The 26,195-nt window shown below is 41.8% G+C and overlaps 1 protein-coding gene across 9 annotated transcripts; it reads left to right on the top strand.

Annotated features, from left to right (window-relative positions):
• Positions 1 to 696: 696 nt before the first annotated feature.
• Actr6 (ARP6 actin-related protein 6) lies at positions 697 to 21,050 on the top strand. Of its 9 annotated transcripts, none has more exons than XM_011243532.3 (11): positions 697 to 842; positions 3,999 to 4,116; positions 4,794 to 4,875; positions 6,256 to 6,379; positions 7,113 to 7,248; positions 7,358 to 7,414; positions 7,747 to 7,845; positions 7,938 to 8,016; positions 15,772 to 15,943; positions 18,008 to 18,146; positions 20,456 to 21,050. In XM_011243532.3, exons 4-11 carry the CDS (start codon positions 6,325 to 6,327, stop codon positions 20,583 to 20,585), a joined length of 867 nt encoding a protein of 288 aa, XP_011241834.1. In that variant the 5' UTR covers positions 697 to 842; positions 3,999 to 4,116; positions 4,794 to 4,875; positions 6,256 to 6,324; the 3' UTR covers positions 20,586 to 21,050. The 9 variants fall into 9 exon arrangements, with proteins under 9 accessions (XP_011241834.1, XP_006514029.1, XP_006514030.1 ...); XM_030245224.1 differs by having other exon boundaries at positions 716 to 842; positions 4,794 to 4,862; positions 7,063 to 7,248; XM_006513965.2 differs by having other exon boundaries at positions 716 to 978; positions 4,794 to 4,862.
• The last annotated feature ends 5,145 nt before the right edge of the window (positions 21,051 to 26,195 follow it).

Below are 26,195 nucleotides of genomic sequence, written 5' to 3'. Positions count from 1 at the left end.
TTTGAACACCCAGAGAGCCACCTCCCTCTGTCTCCCGAGTGCTGGGATTAAAGGCGTGTACCATTACGCTCAACTCCAAAACTTTTTCTTAACATTATGAAACACAAGCTCTCCGTTGTACAGAAACACCCAGGAACGATATCTAATTCCAGGAGTCAGAGCAGACAAGGAACATGTCAGATGTCAAGAAGTCCTTTGTAGATAGGATACATAAATAAGTAGCGGAGAACAAGCAGGGGGATTCGTTGGGGAATGTGCAAATAAGTTAAAGCACAACGCAGATAACAACACAGCCCATACATAATTTATTGTGACCAAATTCTATAACCTGATGACGAGTGCCAAGAAATGAAGGTGAGGCTGAAGAGACTTCGTATCCAGTTCCACGATGCGTATGGTTTCATACTCAATTCTTCAAGGCTCGGAGTGTCTTAACAACTCTAATCAGATACACGCACACGCAGCCCACCAAAGGGCTCACAAAAAGCTTCCACTCGCCAATGTGCGCAGTAAAGAAAATCAAAAGAAATAAAGTACTTAGCAGTTTCTACTACGGAATGTCGCTGCCACCGAAAATCGATGCATTTGAAAACTGGATACAAGCACAGGAAGGGCTGCTCCGCTGCTCGACTTCTGGCGTACTCCGTTGTCAGGGTAACCGGAAGTTTACGCCACGGCCACGCCCCCATCGACCATAGAGTACCGGAAGAAGCCTGAGCAGAGGAGATTCAAACAGTGGGAAAGCGACTCCGCTGCAGCGTGGTGCGTGCCGAAATGACGACCCTAGTTCTGGATAATGGAGCTTACAACGCCAAAATCGGTTACAGCCATGACAGTGTCTCGTAAGTGGTCGTCGTTCCCGAGGGACAGGACACGTACGCCTTTTAACTTGACAGACTATGCTTTCCGATTTGCGTGATCCACAGACGCCATCGCGCGCCTCCAGCCTCAGTCGGGGGATGCTCAGTTTCGAGCTGGGTTCGTTGGTTGGTTTGATGCTTTGAACTGAAATTGACTTTGATTTTTTGTTTGAGGCCGCGGGGCTGCGGAAGTGAATGTATGTTCCGTTTGGTAACGGGAAATAGGCTTCTCGAGATTGACTGAGGAGACTAAAGTTTATGAAATTTCAGAAATAGTGGGCAACGTTTCGCCTTTAGGGGAACACGATTATAGGTTTTCATCGGATCCTCAAAAGGTTCAATGCCCCCCAACCTCCCAAATAGTAAAACCCACTTCATTAGAGTCCAGGGAGTTTGAAGGCATTGGGGAACCAAGTTGAATAACCTGGTTGGTAAAGTCAGGAACGCTACGGTGGCATCTTAAGATGTGTTTTATAAAATGTATGTTTGAATAAATAGTAGACTTTCACAGTGCTAGAACTGAAATCTAGGACTTTGCGTAGGTAATTAGTACCTTCCCACAGAGCTACACCCCCTGCTGCCTTGCAGCACAGCGTGTAATCCAGGATGACCTTGAATTTAAGATCCTCCTGCCTCCACCTCCTGGTTGCTAGGATTACAGCTGAGGGCCACTACTTCAGAACTCAGTGGGCATTTGACTGAATTTTTTTTTTTTAATGCTATGTTGAACTCTTGCACGGTGGACAAGCACAACATTACTTCTTAGCCCAGCCCATATGACCAGATTCTCATATGACCAGATTCTCACAGCTTTAGTGGTGATGGAAGCCATTTATATATAAGGCTTCCACATAAGTTTTTTTTTTCCTCATTAAGAACTAGGTACATGGGGCTGGAGAAATGGCTAACCCGCTCATTCTGCTCTTCTAGAGGGCCTACGTTCAATTCCCAGCACCTACATGGCCGCTAACAACTGTCTGTAACTCCTCTCTTTCTCTCTCTCTCTCTCTCCCTCTCTCTCTCTCTCTCTCTCTCTCTCTCTCTCTCCCTCTCTCTCTCTCTCTCACATACACACACACACACACACACGGTGCACAGACATACACGCAGGAAAAATACCTGTGCACATAAATACATAAATAAACAGATGCATGTAAATACATATAGAACCAGATTTTCTGTTTTGTTTTTAATGTGCTGGAGAATGAATTATGGGCCTAGGACATGTTAGGAAAGTGCTGTGCTACTGAACTATATAGCCTCCAAGCCCCTGTGGTTCTTTATTGAGATAAGGTCTTACGCAGTGGCCCAGCTGGGCATTGTGTATCCTAAACTGGCCTCAAACTCATGAGAGTCCTCCTGTCTCAGCCTCCTGAGTGCTGGAATTGTAAGCATAACCCATCATTCCTGGCCCCCTGATCTCGTTAAAGACAAATCAAGGCCCACAGCCAGACTTTACACAGAGAGTGAGAGACCTCGGAACATTCAGCTCTAAATGGTTTGTCTCCAGCAAATCCGTCCCCTCAGAGCCAGAGGGGACGGAGGACAGCAAGATAACCAGGCCTTCTAAATCAACATGAGCAAAGGTCATGAGTCCTCAGAGACTGAAGCCCTGTGCACACGGCCTGCACAGCTCTGCATCAGGTCCTGTGTGCTTATACTCTAGCTTCCAGTTTAGTGTGTTTCTGGGACTCCTGAGCGTGTGAATGAGTGGGTCTCTGATTCTTGTGCCTTCTTGTGGGCTCTTTTCCTTCTCTTTTGTCTTGTCCAGCTTCAATGTGATAGTTTTCACTTTGTCTTTTATTTTGCTATATTCTTTTAAGAAATGAATGAATGAATGAATGAATGAAAACCTAGCCACTAAGAGTAAGAGTTAACTGAATTATCATTTGTACCTGCTGGGAGACGGAAAGTAAGTTTCCTCCAGTTGAGTGAAGCTGGGTATATCACTCACTCCACAACAGGCTTCATGATCAAGTGCAGTTGATCAAAATATAATGGACTTCACAGAGTTGTTGAAGGGAAGCAAGGTAAATAGTCAAGGGTAGCAAACCAGCTAAGTATATTAGAACACGGGACAGCTTCTTTTAACTGTGACGTTAGGATCAAACCTAGGACCTTAAGCCTGTGCTTTACAACTGAGCCACACCAGTTTCTTCTAAGAGGCAGCATCTCATAATATCGTACAGTGTCGCACAGGCCAGTTTCCAGCTCCTGCCTCCAGTGATGGTCTTTTCCTCAGGTGCCCAAATATCTGGGATTACAGGCAATATAACACTGAGCCCAGCCCATGCTGATTTTAAAATCATACCTCCCAAGAACATTTAAAAAGGCAGGGGGAAAAAAAAAACAACAAAACCCGTTGCTAGTGAATAGTAAGTGAAAGTAGGTGCAACCTTTTTATGGTATTATCTCAGTATCACCATGTATGTGTGTCTGTGAGTTTGTGTATCCATGTGTGGACATGGGATGGTCTTCCTATCTAGACTGAGCTCGTGGAGGTCAGCATTCATCCTTAAAGGTAGTGTAAGTAGTTCTTAACTTGGTCGTCTGTGGCAGAGTGCGCCAACATTTTGAACTTGGCGTTAAGAATGTGTACCTTAAAGTTTGAGGGAAGAATTAGCTAGAAATAAGGACTGCCAGAGACCATGATCTTCAGTCTTGCTAAGAGAACATTTCTTTTTACATTTTCATTGTAGTTTTTTTTTTACAGTAGTTAGCCTCTGTGCTAACTTGTTGTAGTTATAAAATAATTAGTAAAATAGCTGATATTTATGTTTATTTTCTATTCTATACTTTTGAACTCCCTCCCTGTTACAGGGATCAGATTCTTAATTTCGCAATAAGCTTTTGTTTGCTTACTCCAAATAATCTAAAATAAAAAGGGAAAAGAAAACAAACCTCTTGCTTATGTAACAGCAGGACTACACCCACCCTAAGGTTCTTCAGGACCCTCTGAGAAAGACAAGGGTTCAGGGCAGAACCTGTTGAACACTAACCAGCACCAACCCAGAGTGTTGTCGTAGTTACTCGGAGACAATGAGAGATGATAGTTTGTGAATACAGTAGTCTTTGAATTAAAAGTACTTTTTAGGATCTAAATATTTGGAAGATAATTCTTTATTTCTTTGCATCTAGGGTTATTCCCAATTGTCAGTTCAGATCCAAAACAGCACGTCTTAAAACATTTACTGCTAACCAGATTGATGAAATAAAAGACCCTTCAGGACTCTTTTATATCCTTCCTTTTCAAAAGGTAATCTAATTGTTTCATTTCTAAAATTATAAACCTATAATAGTGTGTGTGTGTGTGTGTGTGTGTGTGTGTGTGTGTGTGTGTGATATGAGCATGCCATCCCAGGGCTTGCGTGTGGCCACCAGGGGACAGCCTTGTAGAGTTGGCTCTTCTCTTTTATCTTTGTTAGTTCTGGGAATGGGACTCGGGTTGCCAGGCTTGTGAGGCGAGCTTCTGTACTTCCTGAACCATCTTGCCCTTAATCTCATGTTTAAAAATTACTAAACTAGCTGGGCGTGGTGGCGCATGCCTTTGATCCCAGCACTCGGGAGGCAGAGGCAGGTGGATTTCTGAGTTAGAGGCCAGCCTGGTCTACAAAGTGAGTTTCGGGACAGCCAGGGCTACACAGAGAAACACTGTCTCGAAAACAAAAACAAAATCAAAAAAAGAAATTACTTTTTACTTTTTACTTTTTTTTTTTTTTTTTTTTTTTTTTTGGTTTTTTGACACAGGGTTTCTCTGTGTAGCCCCTGGCTGTCCTGGAACTAACTCTGTAGACCAGGCTGGCCTCGAACTCAGAAATCCGCCTGCCTCTGCCTCCCAAGTGTTGGGATTAAAGGCGCGCGCCACAACTGCCCGGCAGAAATTACTATTCTTGATAATTACATTTTTATTTTGTTTTATTTATTTCATTTTAGGGATACTTGGTGAATTGGGATGTCCAGCGACAAGTTTGGGATTATCTTTTTGGAAAAGAAATGTATCAGGTAACAACTTAGAGTATGTATTAAAATCTATTTCTGTGTCTTAATTCCAATGAAAAATGGGGACTTACATTTATAAACTTGTGTGTTACCATTTGTATAAACTTACAGTTATATGTATGTAAGGCACTTGGATATCAATTTACCTAGATTTTATTTATTTACTCTTGGAGGCAGAGTCTTACTGCATGCAGTCTTGGCTAGGCTGGAACTTGCTGTGTAGAACTGAGCAGCCTGGAACTCTGCCTCTGAGTGCTGATATTAAAGGGCTACACCACCACACTTAGTATGGTCTTCTGAATATTTAGAAAACATAAATAAATAAAACCTCCGGGTTGGAAACTAAGGGCAGTACAGATCATCTTTGTGAAGCTCAATATTAAGTTTTTACTTCCTGTTCCTCTGCGTATGCTAGGGCGCAAAACCAGGACATGTTGTGTGCCAGGTGCCTCCTCCGTCACTCAGCCACATCCTCAGCCCAAAAGTTCCACCATTACCTGACATATAACATCCCCTTTCTGTTTCCCAAAAAGATGTTTGCCTACATATCTGAGTATGTGGCTGGTGCAAGAATTTTTATTTTTTAAAGATTTTAAAAAATTTTTAAAAAGTTTTTTAACTCTTAACCTCTGGACCCCCTAGCCCCAAATTTTATGTCTTATATTACTATAGTGTGACAAGCTGAGAGGATGGTCAAATTTTAATCTACCCCAAGCATATTGAAAACTCTCCCTCTGTCACCCATGATATTTCCATGAAAGGAAAGAAGCCCAGGGGAGAAATGAAACCGAGACCATCTAATTGCCAGGAAGACCTGGTCCACGGGCGCCTTCACTCAGGCTAACCCTGAAGACAGGGAGCCCTCGGGAAAGCTCGTAGACACTATCAGAACTCATCCGCAAGAACAGCCCTCGCTGGCAGGGAGGGGGCAGTGTCCAGGGCCTGAACTGTGAACTGCCAGTACAGAAAGGCCGAACAAGGCTCCATGAAATACTGCTGAGTTTTCTGCAGGTAACAGTCCTCCAGAAAGACCTGAAAGTTGCTTGCCTTCTTCCTGTTTATAACAGAGCAATATGGCTCCACTGCTCGGGTGCTTCAGCCCTGACTTTTGTTTTTAACACTTGACAGTTGTGCAGTCCCATGTTAGTTTTTATTTTATTGAGGTAAGATTGCAGCTAGATTCAAATCCTAGGTGTGGCCCTAAGTGACTCTGTGAACCTGGGTAGCCCATTCAGTTTTCCTATGACTCCATTCATGTATTAAATGAGGATTACAGTCAGAATTATTGTTATTGTGAGGATTAGATAATTTTATTATACACACACACACACACACAGCATTTTTAATGATAATCACTGTAGATTATAAAACTTCTGGGATTTTTTTTCTCCCATAGGTTGATTTTTTAGATACTAATATTATTATAACAGAACCATATTTTAACTTCACTTCAATCCAAGAATCAATGAATGAAATCCTATTCGAAGAATATCAGTTCCAAGCAGTATTAAGAGTAAATGGTAAGTTAAAAGCTTTTATTGAAATTAAATTATAAGTAAGGTTATAAGTGGAGAAAAGAAATTCAAGGTCCTGAGAACTAGGCAGCAGCTCTTAGGTCTGAAGGAAATAAAGTACAGAATTGTTATTTTAAGCATAGAACTTTAGTTTGGCCTGTGGTGCAGGCCTGTAATTCTGGCAGCTTGGGAGGCCAGGGCAGGAGGATTGAGAATTCACAGTTTGCCTGGACAGCAGCACACTGAGTACAAGGCCAGTCTAAGCAACTTGGTGGTAGTCTGCCATACAGTAAAAAGAGGCTGTCGTGAGTTCCAGGTCTACCAAACTGTAGAGTTAGCTCTGTCTCTGGTCCCTTCTTCCATATTAAAACCAGCAGTGACAATAGAAAAGGATTGTATATTCTTTCTCTACCTACCACATAAGTGCGACTTTTAAACATTGAAACATTGATATCTTAAGACAGTTATAAAGGGACTGGAGAGATGGCTCAATGGTTTAGACCACCTTCTGCTCTTAAAGAAGACCCAGCTTGCTTTTCAGCACCTATGTTAGGCAACTTCAACCACTTGTAACTCCAGCCCTGGAACTCACAAGAGATCCTCCTGTCTCTCCTCCTGAGTGCTTAAAGGCAGCTTTTGGTTGTTGTTTCTGTTTGCCTAGTTGGCTCCTTTTCTTTATTATTTTAAAGTACTAGCATATTGTGGTATGTTCATCTTCCCCACGGCATCCTGTGAACAGCCGGTGCTCTCAGCGCACACAGGTATTTCCGAGATAACCCTTCTGAGCTGTGCTGCATCATTGTCGACAGTGGCTATTCCTTCACGCACATTGTTCCTTACTGTAGAAGCAAAAAGAAAAAAGAAGCAATTATTCGGTGAGCTACATTTAATTGTTATTTTCTTCCTCCTTTTATGTCACTTTCCTGCTCTTTCTTAGGATGAAATATGTGATAACTGAACCAAAGTTGATTTCTCTGTTTTTAGGATAAATGTGGGTGGAAAGCTCTTAACGAACCATCTAAAAGAGATCATATCCTACAGGTAATACTGGGCTTTGAACTTGGGAGTGATGAGGCACCAGCATACCCTGCTAAAGGCTGGCTAAATAAAAAAAGAAATGGGGCTGGAAAGATGGCTCAGAGGTTGAAAGCACTGTCTTCTCTTTATGATATTTATATACAAAATATAAAATAAAAATAAATGTTTAAAAGTAATTTAAATGATACTTTAAAGTTATGTTCAGTTGTTGCTCATTTAAAATTTTATCCATTTATAAGCTGCATTTAGTGTGTGTGCGTGTGTGTGTGTGTGTGTGTGTGTGTGTGTGTGTATTTGGTGTGTGTGCACCATGATACCTATTTCTGTTCTGTTAGGCAGCTGCATGTGATGGATGAAACTCATGTGATTAATCAAGTGAAAGAAGACGTATGCTACGTGTCTCAGGATTTTTACAGAGACATGGACATTGCCAAGTATGTATAATGGGCATCCGTTTTCTGCGAAATTGATTTTCAGGTGATGCTAACAATTACGAACTTTCATGAATCTCTGCTTTGTCTTTAAGGTTAAAAGGAGAAGACAATACAGTGATGATTGACTATGTTCTGCCTGACTTCAGCACAATTAAAAAGGGCTTCTGTAAGGTAACTTTTGTATTTCTTTTTTGTTTTACATTTTTATTTAATAGGTATGGCTGTTTTGTTTGCATGTATGTCTATGCATGTATGCATGTGTCTTTTTTGTTTTGTTTTGTTCTTTTTGAGACAGGGTTTCTCTGTGTAGCCCTGGCTGTCCTGGAACTCACTCTGTAGACCAGGCTGGCCTCGAACTCAGAAATCCACCTGCCTCTGCCTCCCGAGTGCTGGGATTAAAGGCATGCACTACTACTGCCCGGCCGCACTTACGCATGTGCAACACCCACAAAGGCCAGAGGAGAGTATCTAATTCCCTGGAACTGGAGTGACCGACAGTTGTGAGCCACTGTGTAAATGCTAGGAATTGAACCTGAGTCCTTCAGGAAAACAGCCAGTGCTCTTTGTTGCTAAGCTATCTCCCTAGCCCCTGTAAGTCGATCTTCTTAAGTGACAACCCCTGCCAGATTTGCAAAGCATTTCGCATCTAGCTGGATTGGCAGGGTATTACAATGCCTGCCTTCTTTACAGCCATTCTTTAGGCACGAGTAGATAAATAAGTACGTTTCTCATTAAGATTGTTGTGGAAGACAAACTCCACTGCATGTTCCCAGTGTTAAGAAGCAGTTTATCTTGAATGTCAAGATAATTTTCCTTTGCCTTTGATCAGCTCAGGAAAAGACAGTTCTATGTTGGTGAATGTGAAGTCTGACCCTCTAGTTACTGGCTTGATAAAGACTCTTGGGAAATTAAAAAAATTTGTCTGAATAGTGGTGGCACATACTGTTAATCCCAGCACTGGGGAGGGAGATGCAGGCAGACCTTATGAGCTTGAGGCTAGCCTAGTCTACAGAGTGAGTTCCAGGACAGCCAGAATTACACAGAGAAACCACCACCACCACCACCAACAACAACATATAAAATAGAAAATTCCTATTCAGAAATGTAAAGAGATGAGCTGGAAAGATGGCTGGCTCAGTGGTTAAGAACACTGACTGCTCTTTCAGAGGTCCTGAGTTCAATTCCCATCAAAGACATGGTGGCTTACAACCATCTGTAATGGGATCTGATGCCCTCTTCTGGTCTGTCTGAAGACAGCTAGAGAGTACTTGTATACATTAAAGAAGGGAAGGAAGGAAGGAAGGGAGGGAGGGAGGGAGGGAGGGAACAAGGGAGGGAGGAAGGAGGGAGGGAGGAAGGAAGGAAGGGAGGAATGTAAGGAGACATGACACTATTCATTTAGAACTGTGGGAAATTGACAACACCTAAGTAATAATATATTCATATATTCATATAGTAAACAGTAATGAAAACAGTGCAGAGCTACATGACTAGCATGGCTCCACCCCAAATGTAATATTTAGTAAGAAACAATCTATGGGGGCTGGCGAGATGGCTCAGTGGTTAAGAGCGCCGACTGCTCTTCCGAAGGTCCTGAGTTCAAATCCCAGCAACCACATGGTGGCTCACAACCATCTGTAACAAAATCTGATGCCCTCTTCTGGAGTGTCTGAAGACAGCTACAATGTATGTACATATAATAAATAAATAAATCTTTAAAAAAAAAGTTCAATGTTAAAAAAAAAAAAAGAAACAATCTATGGAAAGGTGTGCATACTTTCAGTGTATATAGATTATATTATTTAGAATACAGCAACAAGAACTTCGTTTTCTATAGTTTCAAAAGATTACGTGAGTGATGAACATTGGATTTTAAAGGACATGATAATTTATTTGTCACATTACATCAAGCTGTTTGATGGGTATTTGTATTTTATGGAAGTATTTGTACTTAGCATGCCTGAGATCTTTTCTTTTTTCCATATAATAGAGGTGAAATACAGATCAAAAATCAAAATTGCCCCAAACATTTTGACTGCAGAGCTGTCTCAATAGACACACTTGACCATCTGCACGTTTTGTATTCAATTATAATAAAACTTGAGTGATGATAAGAGAGGCAGTGGAGAACATGACTCAGTGGTACAGTTGTCAACCTCTATCACGTCACAGTGATTTCTAGTCCCTCCCAACCTGGCAGACGCTGGAGTCATGGGGGCATTAAAATCTGTGTGGTTTCTGTTCTTCCAGGAATTTTTAGTTCCTAAGTCAGAAAACTTAAATGTTTGGGGTTTTTCCCTGCATAATGGACAACCAGCTAGGAATCTTTCTCTCCTTAAGAACATTTCTCCCTCTGTGTGAGTGGCATGCCATTAGATTATCAGACATGATCTATGTGTGTTCTCAGATCGGCACCTGCTCAGTGAGCCAGCATTGGTGAGGTCGTCCTTACAATTGACCAGTGTTTGTTTTCTGTGATGGGGAGGGGTGAGGTGGGAGGTGACACACTGGGACAGACAGTCAGACACAGCACACGAAGCAGGTGGCGTGACGGTTGTTGGAAGGTGTTCACTGACCTGCGGCTGGGGACAGGGTTGGGTAGGAGCTTATACTTCTTCAGCTTCACACAGATGTCTCGGCTCTGACCTGGATGGCTTGGTGCCTTGACCTGAGTGGGCATGGCAAGGAGTGACGCAATCTGGAACCTCAGCACAGCAGGCAAGAGTTCAGGAGTTTCAGTAGGAGAATGTGTTACAGCAGTCTCAGGCTGGAAACATCTGAGAGGAAGAGGCCATAGTTGCTGGGTTTTGCACACACTGACCAATCATTAGGCAACACTCGTACTTGGATCAGAGGGAGGCTTTGTCATTGCAAGACTGACCCTTTAGGGGCAGGCTATGCCAGTTCCCCGTGCGTGTGGCATCGGTCCTTTACCTGGCAGTGTCTGTATCCTAGCATTCACTCAGGACTCCATCTCTCTACTCCTTACAGTCACTCAGGCTTCCTGGGTGCCTCACACTAACTGTTAATGGCTTTCATGTGTAATGCATGCTTTATCAAATGAGAACATAAAGTTAGCTGAATTGGACTCTTGCTAAATGAACTATTACAGTAAGTGTATTTTTTAAAAAGAATATTTTACTCTTGATAAATGTTAAAATGTATGCCTTATATACAATCATGTTTTAGTCATCTATATGAAAGTTATATTGTATATGTAGTAGCTTAATTTTTTGGTTTTTGTTTTGTTTTGTTTTGTTTTGTTGTTTTTTCGAGACAGGGTTTCTCTGTATAGCCCTGGCAGTCCTGGAACTCACTCTGTAGACCAGGCTGGCCTTGAACCCAGAAATCTGCCTGCCTCTGCTTCCCAAGTGCTGGGATTAAAGGTGTGCGCCACCACGTCCGGCTTAAAGGAAAACTTTTAACTGGGGTTAGCTTAGTCTGTTATTGTCATGGCAGGAAGCATGGTGGCACGCAGCAGGCATAGTGCTGGAGAGGGAGCTGAGAGTTCTCCATCCAGATCAGCAGGCAGCACGGAGAGAGAGTGACACTGGGCCTGGCTCGAGCATCTGAGATCCCCAAAACCACCCCCAGTGGCAGACTTCCTCCAAGGCCACACCTCCCAATAGTGCCTCTCCTTGGTGACAAAGCATTCAATCTATGAGCCTGTGTGGGCCATCCTATTTAAACCACCACACCTAGGATATTGTTGATTTGAACTGGGATACATGAGTCAGGAATGCTTGGGAAATACAAAGCTTTGATTTTTCTCCTGCTGATAAAAGGAACAATAACAACAAATAGAGAAATAAGATTTATAGTAACATTGGACAAACAGCGGAAATACTGATTTTACTTCTTCTCAGAAAGAGATGCCTGTTGAAGTATAAATTGTCAGACCTAAATTAAGAACATTCCTTTATCTTTAGTGATTACCACTTTGTGCAGAGCCAATATAACACAAACTGACAGTTTCTTTAATGGTACTGGAAATAAATGTGTGAGGACCATTCAGTTCAGTAAATCACAGCTTTCTCTGACCAGCTTCCCCTTCTAAATCCCTTCAGTTGCCTCTGTCTAAAAAAAGGTTTTGGAATTGTACCCTTGAAAACAGAAACTCCTTGTGCTTCCAGATTACATATTAATGACTAATGGCATTTGCGCTGACATTCAGCAAGGACACCGAGTGCTGGCTCTTTTCCCTGGTTAGATATTTGGTCAGTCAGCCTGATCATCATCTGTAAATCAGGGCTTTAAAACAGCTATAAACCTTTAATGTCCTTCAGTCCGTATTGGCCTCAGGTAGTTTTCCAGTATTGAAAAAAAATGAATTAGCCTTTAAACTAAATTTAGTGTGTGTGGGTTTTTTTCTTTTTCTTTTCTTTTTTTTTTTTTTTTTTCCTTTAAACAGGGTCTCATTCTGTAGCCTAGGCTAGCCTTAGACTTGCACCTTCTTCTTCAACCTCCCAAGTGTTGGGATTATAGGTGTATAGCCCATACCAGGCTGTGGTGGTTTGACTATGCTTGGCCCATGGGAAGTGACACCATTAGGAGGTGTGCCCTTATTGGAGGAGGTGTAGCCTTCCTTGCTCAAGGAAGTGTGTTACTGTGGAGATAGTGCTTTGAGGTCTCTTTTATATGTTCAAGTCTGGCCAGTGTGATCCAGACTCTTCTCCAGGCTGCCTGTGGAAGACAGTGCCCTTCTGGCTGCCCTGGGATCAAGATGTAGAACTCTTGGCTCCTCCAGCACCATGTCTGCCTGAACACTGCCATGCTTCCTGCCATGATGATAATGGACTGAACCTCTGAAATTGTAAGCCAGCTCCAATTAAATGTTAACCTTATAAAAGTTGCCTTGGTCATGGTGTCTCTTCACAGCAATGAAACCCTAACTAAACACAGGTTTAATATCAGTTGTAAGTTAATTAGTAAATTGATAGAGAATCTTTTCCATTCTACCTAAGACAGGATGCTACTTCTTCTATGGGGAATAATACTATTTTTCTTACTACAACAATTATTTAATTGGGTTAGATGTGACATATTTATAGTTTCTTTGTCTTCCTGGTAATATTGTATAATTATCTGAAAATTTATGTTTAAAATTTATGCTATGAGCAGAGTGTTCCCAAATGATAGCAAGCTGAATCATTTGTATCCAGGCTATAATGTCTGGGCAGGTATGATAGACCTGAGTATGACACATGATCTTCCTGAGCCTAATTATACTGTGAATGAAAGACAAAATGCCTGTTCTTAAGATTTATTTATTATTATATGTAATTGCACTGTAGCTGTTTTCAGACACACCAGAAGAGGGCATCAGATCTCATTACAGATGTTTGTGAGCCACCACGTGGTTGCTGGGATTTGAACTCAGGACTTTCGGAAGAGCAGTCAGTGCTCTTAACTCCTGAGCCGTTTCTGTGGCCCCCTAAAATGCCTGTTCTTAGTGTTGTGTGAGACTTGTGGAATACTGTACATAAAATGTCTAATGCAGTTAATGGCACTGTGTTATTTTGCATGCTACTGCCCAGGAATGTATTGCATACCTATCATATACAAGGGTCCATGTGGTGCACTAGGCAATGCCAATGTGATGAACACTGTAGGTTGGGGAGGACTTGATGTGTATTAAGGAAACACCGCATATATGCATATATATGTGTACTTGCATGTATATGTGAATAGACACATTCATTGCTCATTAGTATGTTGAGTATGTTGAGGTGGAGAACTGCATCTCCATCAGCTGGATGAAGTGAGTGACTGTAGCTGAACTTATAGGAAATGGCGACTCTAAGACTGAACAGGAGAACCGTTTTAATGATGTGGATGTTACAGAAGGACGAACTTTTTTCTAGCTCCTTCAGGATCATAGCTCAGCGTCTAGGGAGGTTGGCAGACCCTAAAGAGGAGAATGGACCTGATGATGTAAAGTTTGTGTTTGCTATATAGACCCAATGCAGGTTGGCATTAAAGGGAACATGTGGGTAATGTAAAGCATGCCTTTGCTGAATTATTTGGAAATGGATAGTTTATTGTTTGAGAATTTCATCCATGCATTCAGTGCCTTTTCAGACCCTCTGTCCTTCCTCTCCTATTCCTCTCTATCCTTACCACCAGTTTTCCTTCCAAACAAAATGTGCTGTATTTTTTTTTAACTGAGTCTATTTAGTGCTGCCCACGTATGCCTGGGTGTAGCCCTTCGGCTGGGGTGTGACAGCCACATGTACAAGTATGGCTTCACCACTTGTCTAACTCTGAAGTAGGGAATGACCTAGGTGGGGGGGAACACAGGAGAGCAGATCCTATCACCGCATCATCTTTAGTTAGCAATGTGCCGCAGGCCCTCTGGTCCCCTGTGCCTGCGTAGGAAAGAGTCTCTAGAGTAGATGGGCAGAGATTAGGATGAAAAATGACAATCAGTCAAACACACAAGAGAGGTGTTGAATCTGAATGTAATTTTTCAGTCGAGCATCAGACTTTTATAATACAGAATAAATTGCAGAACAAGGCACATTGAATTTTTCCAGGTGCAAAAGGAGTGACTTCAAAAGGAACCAGATAAATGTATAACACTAGAGATTAGCACAGATGCAAGGGGAGTGACTACAAAGGGAATTTGTAGGGACCAGATAAATGTTTACATTAGAGATTAGCACTTTCTGCCAGGCAAGAGTTTTACACTTAGAGTTAATTGCCTCAGGGTAGTTAACTCTTGACACGCCTCAAGAATAATGTAGTGTCACTGACCCCAAAATTCTCTAGGCCTCGTTAATTCTTATCTATATCTGAAGACTATCCATTTTCAGTATAGTATACAAATTTGCTCTTGGCATGGAATGTAGTCTGTAATAAGAATTTCTATTTCAGTGAGAATTTTAGTCTCTATCTGTAAACAGCTGAGTAAAATGGCAAGTGCTTAATTGTTTACTGAATGGGTTAAGCTCCTTGCTGCTATCTGGAATCTAAGAACATTGGGAAAAGGCTTTAGCTATGTTAGAATACAATCTTAAAAGGCATTTACTATAAGGTGATGCTTAATAGAGTGCACGTGAATCTATACACTAGATTAATGTGGTGGAAAATTTTGAATATAATGGGTTAGGGAAAGAGATGCCATAACTCTGGGAGGAAAATTTCCCTGGACTCTTATCCTTGTGAAACAGCTTCCAGGCTTTTCACCTGACAAACCGATCCAAACTGGAGAGTTGGCTTTCGCCAGAATATCTAGGAGGAGAGTCCTAGAAATTCATTTCTCATGAGCAGCTTTTTGACATTTCTGCCTCACAAGCTGACTCCACCAGAGTGCCCTGACAGCAATGGAATCACTGGACAATTCCAGGCCAACCGTGAACTTTCCTCCTCTGTTTCTCCTTTTCTTTCTTTTAAAAACGAACAAAGTATAGCTGGTAGATTGTCTGCAGGGTGAGATTGCCATAGGAACATTGAATTTTTTTTTTTTTTTTTTTTTTTTGGTTTTTTTTCGAGACAGGGTTTCTCTGTATAGCCCTGGCTGTCCTGGAACTCACTCTGTAGACCAGGCTGGCCTCAAACTCAGAAATCCACCTGCCTCTGCCTCCCGAGTGCTGTGATTAAAGGTGTGCGCCACCACGCCCGGCGATTTTTTTTTTTTTTTTTTTTTTTGAGACAGCTCCCTCAACCTACCCCACACCTATCCTGGAACGCATTATGTAGCCCAGGCTGGCCTCAAATTCACAGAGATCCTCCTGCCTCTACCTCAAGCTAGGTTTTATTTGTATGCTATGGCAACAGGAGAGAAAATACATTTTCTAACTTTTGAGAATCATAAGACTTCTAATAAGAAGGTGGTTACTCTACTAGTATTACATATTTCTAATTATTATTTGTCATATGAACAAGGTAATGTAGCTCAAACTCTTTATCTTACTTTGCTTTAAGCCCAGAGAAGAGATGGTGCTGAGTGGGAAGTATAAATTCGGGGAACAGATTCTTCGCCTTGCCAACGAGAGATTTGCTGTGCCAGAAATACTCTTTAACCCCTCTGACATCGGCATTCAGGAGATGGGGATCCCAGAAGCCATTGTCTATTCAATCCAAAACCTACCTGAAGGTACGTTGATGGTCAGAGTAAAGTGTTTAAGAGAGATGGTTTTGAAAAATCATAATCACAGTACTGTTTCATAGGTAATTTTAAAAAATAACATCTATATTATTGGCAGAATTTCCAGGTCCTATAATGCATTTAAATAATTCTTGGTTCGTTTGTTCTGGGTCATAAATTGTATTTGGAAAAAGTCATTATAGTTTATTTAAGCATGGATATATATTTCCTTAAGTATTAAATTGCTCTGTTCATTTTAGAAAAGTCTATTTATTTACATATTTATTTATATATTTATTGAGGCACATTCTGGCTGTGGAGCTCAGACTCGTCTAGAACTCAGGATCTCCCTGCTTCAGGCTCCTGAATGTTAGATTTATAGGTGTGTGCTAGAAGGCTTGCTTGACTGAAAGTCTTAACCTAAATTTACATAGAATTGAAATGTAGGTTTTAATGGACTGCTTTTTCAGCAGTTCATAAGACTGATTTATTCTGAATCCTGAATGATGACAGGATTACTCTCTCTCCCTTCCTCTTCTTCCTCTTTCTTTTACTTTTTTGGTTTTTCAAGACAGGGTTTCTCTTTCTCTGTGTAGCACCAACTGTCCTAACTCTGTAGAACAGGGTAGCCTCGAATTCACAGTGCTGCCCCCCTCTGCCTCCAAGGCATGCATCACCAGCACCCAGCCTTCTGGGTGACTTTTAAGAAGATAGACAGGAAGATGGCCAGGCCTTTGTGTATGAGCCTGGGCCTGAGTTAGTTCCCCAGAACTTACATAAAGGTGGGAGGAGAGAAACAATGTTATAGAACTGTCCTCTGACTTCTACACTTGGTCTGTGGCAAGAATGTCCCTCCCCTATCCTCTGCGTGTGTGTGTGTGTGTGTGTGTGTGTGTGTGTGTGTGTGTGTGTCTGTCTGTCTTTCTGTCTGTCTGTCTGAGTTTATATGTGCCATATGCATGCAGGTGTCCTTAGAAGCCAGAAGATGCCCTGGAGCAGGGCTGCAGGCAGTTTCTAACCGCTAGATGCAGGGACTGAACCTGAGATTTTTGTCTTGACCACAGAGCCATCTCTCCAGCCTTTTCTATCAGGAACAGTAATGACACCAAAAGAAATGTAGTGCACACAGTGTGCTCTCCCCTCCCTGAGAACAAAGTCAGTCCAGCTGTTGCATTGCGCGGCTGTTCTCCTGGTTCACAGTTTATATGCAGTTTCAGTCATGACGTAATAGCCACACAGGGCTAACCTAAGGCAACTTTACCTTGATGAGTAGACGCAGTAGGCATGGGATGGCCACTGCCCATTAGTTCCTGGATTGTGCTCTAGGTTTTTAATCCTGGTGCGCCTTGTGATGCTTAGTGTCTGCCATCATGTGCCTTAGTGTACTTGTTCACTCCTGCCTCCTTGGTTTAAGGGCTGGATAGATTGTGAGTGTTTTCCCATCAAAGGTGTGTAGTGTGCAATGGCTGTATCTGTTTTACTGTGAGGACATAGAAATTTAGACTAATAAGTTAAAAATACCGAGGAAGGCCTTTATATTACAGAAGTTTCTAGTAAAGGCCCCTTCATTTTAAGAAAGAAGAATGGTAATTATGATCCAGAGTCTGCTGCAGAAAGTTCTTTATGTGTGGCCTCCATGCAAATATGATTGGCAGTCAGTAGTTCACCCTTCTAGTGTTTTGTTTTAAAGACCCGTGAGGTCACATTTCACTGTCTTAGTGTCTCCACTGTGTACACTATCGTCTTGTGGTAAATCTTAAAATGCGTCCTCATGTCACAGTAGGGCAGGTCTGTAATCCTGGTATTCTAGGGAATGAGGCAGGAGGATTACAGTTCAAGGCCGTCCTGTCCCATAGAGTGGGGCCTTGTCTTAACCTGCAGCAACATAATCTTCATAGTGAACACAAGAAAAAAAATGTAAAAAATCTTAACAACGGACCCCAGGTGGTTTGGTTTCCCAGCCACGCCCACACGCTCTCCACACCCACATGCTCAGCTGAGTCTTTCCAGAGACAAGTAGATTTTCTAACGCTCTTTTTCTTCTCCTCTTTCCTTTTTTTTCTTCTTTTAAAGAAATGCAGCCACATTTTTTTAAGAACATCGTTTTGACGGGAGGAAATTCCCTTTTCCCCGGATTCAGAGAGCGTGTTTACTCAGAAGTTCGGTGTTTGACGCCAACAGACTATGACGTTTCTGTCGTGTTGCCTGAGAAGTAAGTGTGGTTTATAGGGAATCAAAAGCCAGCTTGCAGGAGGGGAGCTTATGGAAGACGTGACTTTAAAGCTGGACTCAGTATAGATACTGGCAGATTTATCCCCCAACAGGATTCTTGTTCTCTTTCTTTCAAACATGAAACCTCAGTTCTTGAGTGAAGTAGAAGAGCTGGCATGTAAGGTGCCAAGCCCAGCATGGACACAGGACAGGAGCTCATAACAGGAACTTTCCATGTGTGTCTCAGTCCTGCTTCCAAGGCCTGTTACTCTCGAAGAAGCCAAGCTGTTCCTAGATTTGTCTTAGGTGTACCACCTCAAGCTAGGTTCTCTCAAGAATAGAAGTCTATGAATTGATTATTAAGAGAAGCACTGTCAGTTCATAACTTTGGGAATTTTTTTAAGTTCTAAATGTTCTCGGTGAACCATTAGAGTTAACTAGATGTGCTTTTATTAAAATGGTGCTGTGGTGGTGCTTGTTTCTAATCCCAACTTTGGGAATTTAGAGATGGGAAAAGCAGAAGTTCAATGCCAAGCTCAGCTGCAGAGCAGCCTGGTCTATGTGAGACTGTTTCAGAAAAACCAAGAGAGAAAAAATGTAAGGTCTCCTACTCTTGAGAATGATAGTATCATTCCAACCTAAGCTGTAAAAGTTAAAGCAGGTCGCTAGAGCCTTAGGAGTGGCCTTAAATGGCATCCTACTCCGAGTTTGCATTGGACAATGGAGAGAGAAGGTCTTATGAGCCCCTGACTCTATGCTCAGTTCATAGCAGGGACCAGAATTAAGCCCTGCTACATCACCCGAATCAAAGGGTTTTCATTTTATTGTTATCATTTGTATGTGATGTGTGGGCTTGGGGATGTGTATGCTCCAGGCATGTGTGTGGAGGTCATGGGACAACTCTATGGAGTTGGTTTCCCCTTTTACCTTTACCCAGGTCCCAGGGATTAAACTCACATTGTCAGTCTTAGGTAGCAGGAATCGCCATGGTAACCTAACTACCTCACCTCTCAGAAAGAGGAATTCTCTTTTTTATTGGTTTGTTTGAGATAGTCTCACTGGCTGGTCTGAGACTATGTAAACCACAGTGGCCTCAAATGCATAGAGCTTGTTCTGCCTTTGCCTTGTGAGTGCTAGAATTAGATGCCTAGACGTGTACACCATGGCCAGATTGGGAATTCTTAACCAAAAGATTGCCTAGTGTTGGTGGCAGAGTTACAAATGAGATCCTATTCGAATTAAATTTAAATTTACACTAAAGTAGTATTTTTCAAAGTCAGGAGTAGCTAATTCAAGGTCCTCATCTATATCACTTTACATTTTCCTTTTTGTTTTTTTGGGACCCAGTGTTGCTTGCTATGTAGTTCCAACAGACCCAAACTGGCAATTGCTGTGCCCATACTCCCAGCGCTGGGATCACAGATAGAAGCCAACTACTATCTGCTATCTACAACTTCCATTTGTAGACAGTAAATCTAACATTTTAAAAATTAATCTTTAAATCAAATTCTTATTGTAGTCTTTCAAAGGATCAAGGAATTGTTAAATGCTGGAATAATTCTTGTCAGCAGCAATATTCATTATTCCCTGACCTTGGGTTTTCACCGTGTGCATACATGCCTGGGGCCACGGGACTGAAACAGTTCACTGTTGTTCTTTAATTTGAGCAATCCTGACAGACAGGTACAAATATAGAGATATAAGTAATGTTAGTAAAAGGTTGCAGATGCAGTGCGTAAGGACAATTGTTCTCTTCACCTGTTCTGATCTCAGCTGGGAAAGCGGTCGAGCTGAGTCAGCACAGGTAGGTGTGGCCGTGGGCAGCAAAGCCAAACTAACTGCATGTTTCACTTGGTCAGTTTTTCCTATTCTCTGGCCTTGGTGGGATTATCAGCATTGTTTTACAGCAGCCGCAGGACAGCCTGAAAATGGCGCTGAGACAGCTGGTAGGTAACTTAGAACCTCCCCGCTCTGTCTCTAACGTGGGACTTCGCCGGCTGGTCTGTGGCTTCTGTGAGAAGCACTAAGTTAATACATCGTCACTTCAGTTTAGTTCCAGAGCATTTTCCCCTTTACTCAGCTACAGCTTCTATTTATCTTCTGGGGTTTTCATTAAAAGAAGAGGGGCCATACATACGGCCCTGTGTAGGGAAAGAACCAACCCACTGTTTTTGCATGGTGAGGAAGAGCTTATCTCAGCCCTGTAAGTGAGCTTCCATTAGGTTGAGCAGAACTTTCGACTGTTTAGTTCGTAATTGACATTTGCTCTATAGTCAGTGTCTGGGTTCATTTGTGTGATCTCTGTTTCAGCCCCATCACTTACTCCTGGGAAGGTGGGAAGTTGATATCTGAAAACGATGACTTTGAAGATATGGTGGTTACAAGAGAAGATTATGAAGAAAATGGACATAGTGTCTGTGAAGAGAAATTTGATATTTAAAAGACATTTCTGAATAATAGTCTTGGAAAGTTTATTTCAAAGTTCCTTTTATAGGAGGCTAAGACCTAACTATGTTACTTTTCATTGTAAGATAAAGTTTACTTATGTAAATATTCCGAGTCATGGCTGGTATGCACAGGCTTCTTATGTGGGTTATTACAGTAAACTAATCAGCCGTGGTTCATTACTTAGTTAGATACTAAGTAATACTTATACTGTTCCTGAGAATAGATTCTTTTTCATGAGAAAGTGAAAGAGCAAATGTTTAATTCTTCATACTTGAAAACACAAACTGAAATATCTCACCCATCAGTTTTCCTTGGGTTTTCACTTTGTGTAGTTCTGACTGTGCTTAACTAAAGTATTTGCAGACTGTTAAGATTCTGTTTAGAACTAAGTATTTTATTTAAAGTTTGTTATTCTTATTTGTACATAATAAAATTTGAAATATCAATATTAAATATATCTGTTTAATGTTTATCTTTTATTTAATGTAAGTCTGAAAAAGTACAGATGTCTGTATTTATGGTCACCACTGTTTTGCAAAAATGTACTACTTTGTTTTCGAAGTTCTTTTATGTGACCAATAGCACCATACTAAGATAAGATGCTTAGTGACTAGCTGGGCGTGGTGGCACATGCCTTCGGGAGGCAGAGGCAGGCGGATTTCTGAGTTCAAGGCCAGCCTGGTCTACAAAGTGAGTTCCAGGACAGCCAGGGCTAAACAGAGAAACCCTGTCTCGAAAAACCAAAAAAAAAAAAGATACTTAGTAACTGTACTCCTGTCAAGCATGCTCAAGGCCCTGTGTCTGAGTTCTGCATTTCCAAAGCAATTGCTTTTCAATTTAAGAAATGAGTTGGTAATTTCCTTGAGTTAAAACATGGCATCTTGGAGGGAACTCAAGGAGAACTAAAAAGAGGCTCATTTAGACTCAAAAACCAAACAACTCAGAAGTTTCAAAAAAGTCCCTAAAGCTTAGCAGAAGAGAAACAAGGCCTCTTCCTTCCCAGCATCTGTTAACACTCGGCCTTCTGAGAACATACTTTCTGACCTGCAAGTCATGTAGAGCACTCTAAGGTTTCAGCTTTTTCTGAGTTGTTACCCATGTTGGAATGTTGCCTTTGAGACAGCTGTGCTGCTATATGTAACTCCTCACCCATATTCCTGTAAGTAACCCCAGTAAACTCCTTGGTTCACCAAGTTGGAGTTGATCTGTTGATGGTTCCCTATCTGGGATGAGTAGATATTTATGCCTTGCCCTGACTAGTGACACACAACACAGTGAATGGGTCAGAGAAGGTGCTGGGATTGCATGAGGGATCGTATGGGGGTCCTGTATCTGTAGAGGTCAGAACTGTCGAAAACGGAAAAAGCATGTGCCGTACCACAAGGCTGGATAGCTACACGAGGAATGAAACCACATCCTTATTTCTTACCTGCAACTCTAAATGGATCCTGGAATCTGTTAACAGGAGAAAGTAGGAAATATGTTTCTACTTAGAGGCACAGGAAAGAACTTCTGAACAGGACCCAGCGGTATAGGCATTAGGACCAACCACTGACAAATGGGACCTTGTGAAGTTAAACTTTTGTATAGCATAGGTCACCATCATTTGGTGAAGAGGCAACCTACAAGAATGGGGATAAAAAGAAACCTTTGTCAGCTGTATGTCTGATGGAGAGTTAGTGTTTAATATACATAAAGCCACGCCCCTTTAATTCCAGCACTCGGGAGGCAGAGGCAGATGGATCTCTGTGAGTTCAAGGCCAGCCCAGTCTACAGAGCTAGTTACAGGATAACCAAGGCTACACAAAGAAACCCAGTCTCAAAAAAACAAAACAAAACAAAACAAAAAGAATTAGAAAAATGTCTTATATGTCTATTACTACTTTGGAAGTGCTGTTTTTCTGAAAACAAAACAAAACCCTATTGTTTCAAATCAATGCAAGAGAAAATGCAGAGACTCGAGTCAGTGCATGCCGATGTAATTAAAAGAAGTCTTGTGTGCGGTTTTGTAACCTAGTCTATGTGCTTTACAACTTGAGAGACAATGTTTGGGTTCAGATTTTCCAGCTTTATCCCAGTAAATAGATCCCTTATGTCTAGAAGAGCTTCACTGGCTAAGTAGCATTCTAGATAATTCTGGTACAGATAGACTCTTGCCATACTGTCAGCAACACTTGCCTACAAAGAGGCACTTATGAAAATAGCCTACCTCATGGAAGACAGTGTGCGCCTGTGCTTAGTTTTTTGAGACAGGTACTTGGCATACTGTCTAGGGAGAGAGTCTGAAAGTTACAGGCTCTTTCCACTTCGGACCTGCCCAGATGGGAAGAGTCCTAGTTGTATCTTGCTGCTGCCTTGAACCCTACCATGCCAGTATAAACCATCACAGTGGACTGTATACTTTAAAACCATGAGCCAGCATAAATCCTTCCTCGTTTCAAAAAATGTCTCTCACTGATGTAACTACTTCTAAAAAAAGTTCTGTTTCTTCTCGAGGAGCTCTCATAAATGCTTTTCAATTTCCAGTTCAGACCTTAATTAAGCCCAGGGTTAAATATTGTTACCCCTCTGAGACCTTTCACATATTTTAAGAAATAAATCAGTTGTTTCCAGAATTGCAACCACAGCTTCATGTTCACAGTTCTGCTGGATTTACTTTTAAAAGAATAGGACCATGACTCATCCATTTTATATCTTCAGTGTCATTCCTGGTGTAGAGAAATGCTTATTACACCCATGATCGATTAATTTGGTAGCATTATCAGTCATCAGGTTTGATAAGTTATTTCTCTGCCCGTGGAATGAGCAGATTCAAGCTAGATTCGATTACATTAAATGCGGGTTCATTAGGAAGCTGCTCTCGGGTGGACATGTCCACTGGTCCCAAGGAAGGAGGTAAGGGAAGTTGCCATGGGAAGGGAGAGACGGGAGTGGGGACACATGGAGAGAGAAAGAAGAATCAAAATATCTGGATTGTATAGGCAAGAGGCTTTCTGGGAAAGGACATCTCTGCCCTGGGCTGGAAAGTTCAGGGTTGGGGTCAGGGTATGCCAGGCAGGGACTGAGGGATGCTGGGAGAACCTGGGAGTCAGGTCTACTTTGATATGTAAAATATGCACCTCATGGTGTGTTTTATAAAAAGAAAGAAACTAGTGATATTTTTGGTGGAGGCACGTATGGTGTGGGGTAAAAGGGTGCCTCTGCAGGCCCTCCCTTCCCCCTGAGGTACCCAGCCACACGAAGGTATAGTATAGAATAGAGTTTATTGAGGGTATGCGGAGGGGAGTTGAGGGGGTAGTAGAGAGAAAGGCAGAGGCCAGCCAAGAGCGGTGGAGAGAGAGCGGGGAGGGGAATGGGGCAGGAGCAAGTGGAGAAGAGAAGGGAGCAAGAGCAAGAGAGTGAGGAGGGAGCAGACAGCCCCTTTTATAGTGAGTCAGTCATAACTGGCTGTTGCCAGGTAACTGTGAGGCGGAGCCTAGACGGAATGCGGACAGTCCTGGGGTCTGAAACCAATCAAGGTTAAGTTGACAAAGCTGGGTTTGCACGCCCAACGTCTTGGTTTTTAATGCTCAAAACTCTTTCCGGCACATGACAAGCAGAATCAAAACTCTTCCAGTCCACTTAGAAACGGGAAGTGTCCAGAAGAAAAAAGTCGGAGAATGGTGGTGGTTTTTGGTGTGATTTTAAAGTGTATGAAAGGATAAAAGCTTCACCTCTGTATTAATGTCTTTGAATTAGAAAATCATTTATTTATTCGGTTTTACCTGGCAAAGAGAAAACTATTCAGTGGTACTCGTTAAAGGATTTTTAATTTTTTTTATTTTTTTATTTTTGGCCAGAACCATCATAGTAGCTGTAGGCACTACCGCTATGGAAGTTTGCAATGGGAGAAAGGTGTTGGGTTTAATCATGAATATGTACAGGCAAAACAGAGTTTACTGCAGAGAAGAAAGGTGGGCGTTGAGTGTGTTCTTGAAGCATATGTGTTGGAATGGAATCCAAGTGAAAGTGCTTCGGAGAGGTGGGATCTTCAACAGATCTTTAGGTCATGGGGCGGGGCTGGGGTGGGCTCTGCCCTCATGATATTAGTGCTGTCTTTGCTGAGGAGGCTGAGTGTGCCTCTGATAAGAGAATATGGACCCCCTCTCTTGTGTACCACAGATGATTCATCAAGGAGACCCTCGCTAGATACGGGTCCTTGAACCTTGAATCCCACAGCCTTCAGAACGCTGTGTAATGCACTTCTGATCTTTACAGTTATTCAGGCATTCTGTGGCTGCAGCATAAGACAGTAAGTCTGGGTGGGTAGATAGACTTGCTCAGGAGTAAAGAGGACTCTAAATTCTTTAAATTGTAGAGGACAGACCAGGGTGATCCGATAACACCCGAGGTGTGATGGGAGATGAGAATCCTGACCAAATCGTAGAGTGAGGAGCTTGTTGCTAAACCTATTTAGCAGAATTATCTGCTAAAATGGGATTTGGTATGGAAGGAGACAGATGGCCTGGGAGAGTCTGGAAGTCTTAATATCTGATCAAGCAAAGAATCTTTGTCATACCTCAATCTGTGAATCATAGGTTAAATATTGCTCAAACATTACAATTCAGAATAAATTCTTGTGGAAATTTACTGAGTATTTTTACTAGAAGATAAATATGTTTATTTATTTATTTATTTATTTACCCCCCCCCAAAAAAAAAAAAGGTTTACATATAAGCATCCTGCTCCAAAGGTTTTAGTCTAAAATTGAATGGCATTATCCTTAGGATTTAAATTCTCTTTAAGCCTAATAACAGTAATATATACAGCTGTCACTAGGTGGCAGGGAGTTGCTAGTACAGGAATTTTTGCTGAGAAGTCAGGCCCAAGACGCAAAAGAACCACCTAGGAGAAGTAAAATTTTCTCTATAAAAAAGTTTGAATTAATATATGTGTATGTTGGACACGCAAACTTTATATGCCCCAGTACAGGGGAACGCCAGGGCCATAAAAGGGGAGTGGGTGGGTAGGGGAGAGGGGGTGGGTGGCTATGGGGGACTTTTGGTATAGCATTGCAAATGTAAATGAGCAAAATACCTAATAAAAAATGGAAAAAAAAAAAAAAATATATGTGTATGTGTTGTGTGTATGTGTGTGTGTGTGTGTGTGTGTGTGTGTGTGTGTGTATACTGAATATTCACAGAACACCATTCAGTTTAAATAATATTGCATTTATATAAAACACTACCTACTCCCCCACCCCACCCCCCACAAGGCTCTACTTCTTCAGGTTCCACGGCTTCTAAAGCTACTACACTATCAGGAAAACCATGTTCGGAGCATAAGAGCTCATCACCAACCCAAGCTTGTACCTTTGCTATCATCTGGTCCAATCTTAAATGTAAATACAAATCTATGTGCACACACAATTTTTTTTTCTTCTTTCTTTTATTGAGATAGGTCTCACTCTGCAACCTTAAATGACAAGGAACTAGCCCTGTGGTGCAGGCTGGCCTCAGACTCATGGCACTCCTCCTACCTTAGTCTCCTGAGTACTGGATTTACAGGCATCAGTGCTGGCATATGGCTTTATTATTTTATTGGGTTCTACCTCCCTTCCAAC

The sequence above is a fragment of the Mus musculus genome, chromosome 10, assembly GCF_000001635.26.
Source record: "Mus musculus strain C57BL/6J chromosome 10, GRCm38.p6 C57BL/6J".
NCBI lineage: Eukaryota > Metazoa > Chordata > Mammalia > Rodentia > Muridae > Mus > Mus musculus.
The sequence above is the reverse complement of the archived record's forward strand: the minus strand, read 5'-3'. Positions and strand labels throughout refer to the sequence as shown.